At 38.1% G+C, this 5,878-nt stretch overlaps 2 protein-coding genes across 3 annotated transcripts in view; both read right to left on the bottom strand.

The window, feature by feature from the left end:
• LOC103377832 (TRAF-type zinc finger domain-containing protein 1-like) overlaps nucleotides 1-5,341 on the bottom strand; it is a 9,770-nt gene extending 4,429 nt beyond the window's left edge. Inside the window, exons 1-3 of one of the 2 annotated variants that reach the window (XM_025054955.1) lie at nucleotides 5,229-5,341; nucleotides 2,903-2,968; nucleotides 437-534 (exon numbers count right to left, since the gene is read on the bottom strand). In XM_025054955.1, the coding sequence (XP_024910723.1) occupies nucleotides 437-534; nucleotides 2,903-2,968; nucleotides 5,229-5,265 (201 nt within the window). In that variant the 5' untranslated portion in view covers nucleotides 5,266-5,341. Of the gene's footprint in view, nucleotides 1-436; nucleotides 535-2,902; nucleotides 2,969-5,228 lie in introns of those variants that run through there. The other variant, XM_008308795.3, reaches the window with a different exon arrangement.
• Nucleotides 5,342-5,698: 357 nt separating this feature from the next.
• The window catches only part of lrrc75a (leucine rich repeat containing 75A), a 27,714-nt gene continuing 27,534 nt past the window's right edge, over nucleotides 5,699-5,878 (bottom strand). Inside the window, exon 6 of the mRNA XM_017032257.2 lies at nucleotides 5,699-5,826. Coding sequence (XP_016887746.1) covers nucleotides 5,723-5,826 — 104 coding nt within the window. The 3' untranslated portion in view covers nucleotides 5,699-5,722. The remainder of the gene's footprint in view (nucleotides 5,827-5,878) is intronic.

Here is a 5,878-nt window from a genome sequence, read left to right as displayed (position 1 = left end):
TGTCCATTTTTGTGGTTAAAATTCAGAAAAAATATACTTTTTTGGTACGCCAACCTTTGATCACAGTTAAATACTATACCAATAAGATCCTGAACAAATGTCCAAAAAAAAACTTTCTTCAAAAATGACTAAAAATGCACGCATTTGGCTTTCAAAACGTTTCCTCTAGATGCCCTAATTTTATGAGAAATATGCAAGAAAAGAAGAAAAATTTTACAAAAATGACATGGGCGTATTTCTATTCTTTTTTGTTGCTTTTGATCAATGTTTTTGCTTTTAAATCATTCCTTCGGTGAACACGTAGCCTAAACTGGGACTTAGCCCCATAACGCCCATGACGATTAGCCTCGACTGCTGTGCAGTATGTTCACCTGCAACACAAAAACATTTAAACAAACGTTTTTTTCTTAAGTGATCAAATTATGTGGTCACTTACCATTGGGTACAGGTGCGTGTTGTCTCCTGGTTGTTGTCCATCGAGAAAAATGCCTCGCTGAAGAATCGAACGAACTTTACTGTAGACGCTGACTTTCACTGAAATAGAAAGTGAAATCAGCTAAGCGTTTATTTATTTATTGCTATTTTATTTTCTGACCACGTGGTGTCGCCAAAGGATTCATCACAATCTGTCTACGTTCTTGCTTCACTTTGTACAGGCCAAATTCTTATCCCTGTTTGGAAACCACGGTACTTTTTTGTAGATTCTGTTTAGTATTTTTTTTTCTCTCTGTCAATTCAATGTATAATTTCTATGAAAAATTATTTTAGCTGCGCTTGAGTATTTGTTTCAGGAATAAATTAAATGTAGAAAATAATAAGTATATATAAATACATAAAATAGATATCTATTATTTATATATATAATGGGTAACCAATCACTGAGCAGGAAATATGTTTCACATATTTTATTAGTAACCTATAACATAACAGAAATTCCTCACTTTTATACAACGTCACTCTGTAAGAATCCAAAGAACTTCCTCCGGAATAACCTCATCAATTATTGTGGAAAGAACAGATCAGTGTGAGATTTTTGGAGAACGGAGTCAGAGTCAGAGGGGGAGTTAACCCAGAGGCTGACTGCCTACAAACACATCTACTTTACATATATCACGTCTTATACTTTACATATATCACGTCTTAAAGACTGTCAAAACAACAATCTGCCTGGATGCTGTTTACAGCCTTATGCACAGCATATCTTAAAGCTTGCACAGGATTCTGGGAGATTATGGATAATAAATGAAATAATTATGGGAAAATCAATGCTGTCTCAAATCTCTATGAACCTTTAATGTCACATATCAAAGGTTGTTTGAAAGGTTACAGATTAAAAACCTGAACTAAAAGCATGATATCACATCAGCTGTATTCAGATGTGAGCATGCTTTAACCTTAACATTAAAGCAGGCAGGGTTCACTCACACAGGGGGCGTTGTTGGTTTTTTCTGTGTCTGAACATTCTATATACAGTATACCAGTGTTTCCCAACCACCAACAAAAAAGGATATGTAATGAAATATAATCATATTCTAGTTTAAATTGACTAATAATGTACTCCTGTTTAGTTGAAGACAATGCTGAATTACTGGCAGGAATTGAAGAAAAAAACTCACAAAGATCTTCTTCAACAGCTCTGATTATCTTTTTTATCTGCTGCCACCTAGCGGAAGAAAATATATTTGCAATAATAAATAATAATTTTGGGACCAATTAAGTGACATTGGATAATTTTCCACGGCACACTAGTGTGCCACGACACAGCCGTTGGGAATCACTGTACCAAGATCTCTCTCTCTCTCTCTCACACACACACACACACACACACACCTATGAGCAAGATTTCCTTTCTCTTGACACAAATCTCTATGACACAAATGTCATAAATGATGATCACAACTTCCCGTCTTTGCACACAATAGCTCCAAATGTTAATAATCACTGTGGCACACAGAAGGGCTCCTCATCTTCATCCTCACTCTCACCGTGATGATGAAGATGAGTGTGATGGTGCACATACGAACAAATTACCACTCAATTTGATTGTCAGGCAGGCGTTAAGAGTAAAAAAACCAATGTTTTTCCATTTCTAAGAGACATTATTCACAAATTAAACAGACAATTTGCGAACAATGAGCCGTTGGTGGACTATCCTGTAATGGAAACCCTGGGCACTCAATGTTCCAAAGTATGTACTCAATATTTTTTGTACTCCACGTTTCTTTTGTACCCAATGCACTTCCTGTACTCCTGTAACAGTCACCTGATACCACTGTGGTTTGAAGCTCTCAAGGCCAGAGTGGCTCCAACTCCCTGACTCTCCCAGAGAAACCATCTATAGTAGATCAGAGATGCCCATCGAGTAGAGCGCCACCTACCATTCGATCAGAAAGGGAGTGCTCCTAAATCATAAGCAACTAAAACGAACAATAAAAAAAAAGTAAAACAGCTACAGTACCCAAACATATAAAGTACTTTCTGTTTATATCAGTAAATATGTATTTACTCTTTTCAATGTAATCCATCACTTTAACCTAGTTGTATCAATAGTAGCTCCAAAGCACAAACACCTCTGCTTTATATGAACTCCGTATTTGCTTGTAATTGTTCCTCCTGACCAGCAGGTGTCCCTAATCTAAAGCTTACTACTTCCTCACACTGGTCCTTATTTAGTACATTATCTTTTCTTATCCCCCGTCTCTCTGAGGCACAGACTCTGCAATCCATTCAACAAAACACTTTTCATGCAAGAAAATAGAAATACACAAAGACAAAAGAATGAATTTTTCTCCTATGTCCTCGAGAAGAAACCACATTAGCCACAACACCACTGTGAAATCTTCTAATAGAAAGGTGTTTTTCTTCATAGCAGTTTAATTTTTACAGCATATGTTGGACTTACTGAACTTCTCAACTTCTTCTTTGCTCTCTCTGTCTCTCTGTGATGTTTTCAGTTTAGCCGGTTGTGCTTTAATGAAAAAAGACACAGAAGAACTGTAATTGAAGTTAACAACATGGACAAGTCTCACATGGCCTCTTTAATCACTTTGCATCAACAAGTACACCAGTTTAAAGGGTTGCTGAACTGACTCCAGATATATCCAGTATAGTTTAATTTATCATAAAGCGACACAAGTGACTTCACTGTTAAGGCATGACCATATGCTTTTAGTTCTTAGTGTGAACTAGACAAACACTGATGCTATCTTTAAACACCACTTCATGCAGTTAACGCTGCATGTCACATATACATTTTAAATACACGCTGGCTAAGGGGTGGAGACGGAAAACAGAGCAAAGGAAAAAAACAAAAACCCTGATGATGTCATTACAGCTGTGTTCAGGTAGACTTTTTAAAGGTTTGACTCAATATCCTGGTGCTAACTATGAATATGATGGAGTTCCTATTTGTAGTGGCTCGATCCTGTTTAGTAGAACAAGGTGTTTATACATGTTAGCTCTGCTTATAATAGAGAGCTGTGAACTCTCGTGTCCTGTTTTACTCATAAAGTTAGACCCAATCCAATTTAGAAAAAACTAAAATAAAAAATCCAATCTATAATATGACTGGAGAGGTAGGGTGGTGAGGTAGGCTAGGCTGCGATAGAAACACCTGTTGAAATGCAGCCCCAGGTCATTACAGAGCCTGCTGAAAAATTTACCAAAGGTCTTCATATAATCATGAATGATTTCTTCTGGGTTTTTCCTCAGTCGATTTATATGCAGATTTGCATTTGTGTAATTTTGCTAGTTTAAGTTTTCTCCCTTTTATTTTAATTAAAAACAGATATATACATAATTTACAGCAGTAAATAGTTAATTTCTTTTTAATTTATTTTATATTGTGTTTTTAAAATGTTTAAAAACACAAAAACTTTTCCCTGCCACTTTATTTTCTATTTACTTTTATTTTCTTCTCCAAACAATAAAAAATAAAATGACTGATCACATAAAACTGACCAATCACAGCAATTTAGGGATGTTAAAAGTTGGTAAATTATTTATGAAAAAAAATCACGAGTAATCACAGCTTGTGATTAATCTGATTAAAATTATTAATCAATTGATAGCCTCAATAACTTAAACATTTGAATATATTGTTGGGTTTTAAGGACAATGCACTTGTGCATCTTCAAACAATACAAACGATTCATCAAAGAACAGAAATTTCTGGATGCATCAAGAATTCAAAGTCTGGACTAAAGGATAACAATCCTGACAAATCCTGAAGCCTGGTAATAGTTTAATACCAGTATAGATGATCTATGGGGGCTAACCATACAAACTGAGGGGTCTCTGAGGGGTTTCAGCACATTAGCATAAACACAAAACATCAGGATAGAACGACATTGGCAGCAGTTCTCAGGAACTATCGAAGAAAGTGCAGGAGAGATAAAATGGTGTTTTTTTCTTTTTGGCTTCAAGTGGTAATTAATAGTTTTCTACTTGGCCACAGAGGAAGAGATAAGAGAATCAGCCGAGTTTGAGTGGAAAGATTCAAATGCTGCGTGTGTTCACGACTCTAACGATTAATGATGAAAACATCACGTTTGTATTTAGTATTCAGTTTAAACTGGTGGGTTTGATCTTCAGGATGGAGACTTTGTGTTTGAACAAATTCGAGAAAGTCTTAGAATTATGAAGGATCAAAGACTTACATTTCTAAAATGCAAGTCACACTCACACACACACAATATACATGAATCAAGTCAATGCTCTATGTCTGGCGTTTGGTAATATGCCTGTGTAAAAATGGACATGAAGTACTACGGGGTTTGTTTTTTTTTTTTCAGGCCTACTCTTACAATTAGGTTTCACATGAATAAAAAGCACACTGTGTGCCAGAGCTACACACTATATATAGACATCAGCAGCTTACTGTACATGGTACACACAACCATGTAGTAACACATGACCTGGATTATGAAGAAAAAGGCGTCTATAAATAATCCAGCTGAAAACAGCAGGGCTCTGGGACACTCCAGTAATTTGTACTTTCTCAGTGTGAGCTCGTCAGCGTGGATTTATATTCCTTCAGATGACTCATTTTAATCTGGGTGCACTTCTCTCGGTAAGGGGCACCTACTTGTTTCTGAAGTGGCAAATGTCTCTCTACTTATCCATCTGTCTACCCTGATGATGTGAACTCTGTGGCCGGAGGTGGAGGGGTGACGGGGAGGGAGGAATATTTTAATCACTTTTTTAAAAGATGGACAGGCCTTGCTTACCTCTGGTGCTTTGCGTCTGTTTGCCGTCTTCTAGCATCTGGACTAATTTTGAGAATGTTACAGGCACGTGGTGTATTACAGGGGTAACCAGGGACAGAAACCTGAATAAAGGGTTAGTATTATGTACATGAAAGCTCAGCTGTTACATAACAAGTCATTCTTATAAGAGTTTAAGCATCACAAGCAAATCCCCCACCTCTGTGACCTCGGTCTTTATGGATGAAGAAATTGTCTTAAGGGAATTGTCTTCAGTCACAGACACTAACCTGGATTCAGCTGTCACTCTGCCAGGGCCTTACTGCAAATACGGCTGCACACAAATGTGATCAGTGGAGGGTGCGTCATGTGGTTTGTTCACGTCACTGTGACCTGTGTGATTCAGCGTGCGGACTCGCAGCTCGGCTCGGCCACTGCAGCGGCCCTCCGCCGTGTCCTTTCACACCCACGCTCAGAGGATACGGGAGGAGAGAAGCGAGAGCCAAGCAGAGCATCAATCAGGTCAAGTGGTCCGATTGGTCGGTCAAGTCTTCCTCCTGCGCCACCCTTATTGGCTCGGTGGCTCCGGAGGAGTGTTGCGAGTGGCTGGAGTAGGACAGGCTATGCGTGTCGTCCTCATCCATCACTGCCTTCCTGCCCAGCTGCTGCTGCTG

This window comes from Cynoglossus semilaevis, chromosome 4 (assembly GCF_000523025.1).
Source record: "Cynoglossus semilaevis isolate Cse_v1.0 chromosome 4, Cse_v1.0, whole genome shotgun sequence".
Taxonomy (NCBI): Eukaryota; Metazoa; Chordata; class Actinopteri; order Pleuronectiformes; family Cynoglossidae; genus Cynoglossus; species Cynoglossus semilaevis.
The sequence above is the reverse complement of the archived record's forward strand: the minus strand, read 5'-3'. Positions and strand labels throughout refer to the sequence as shown.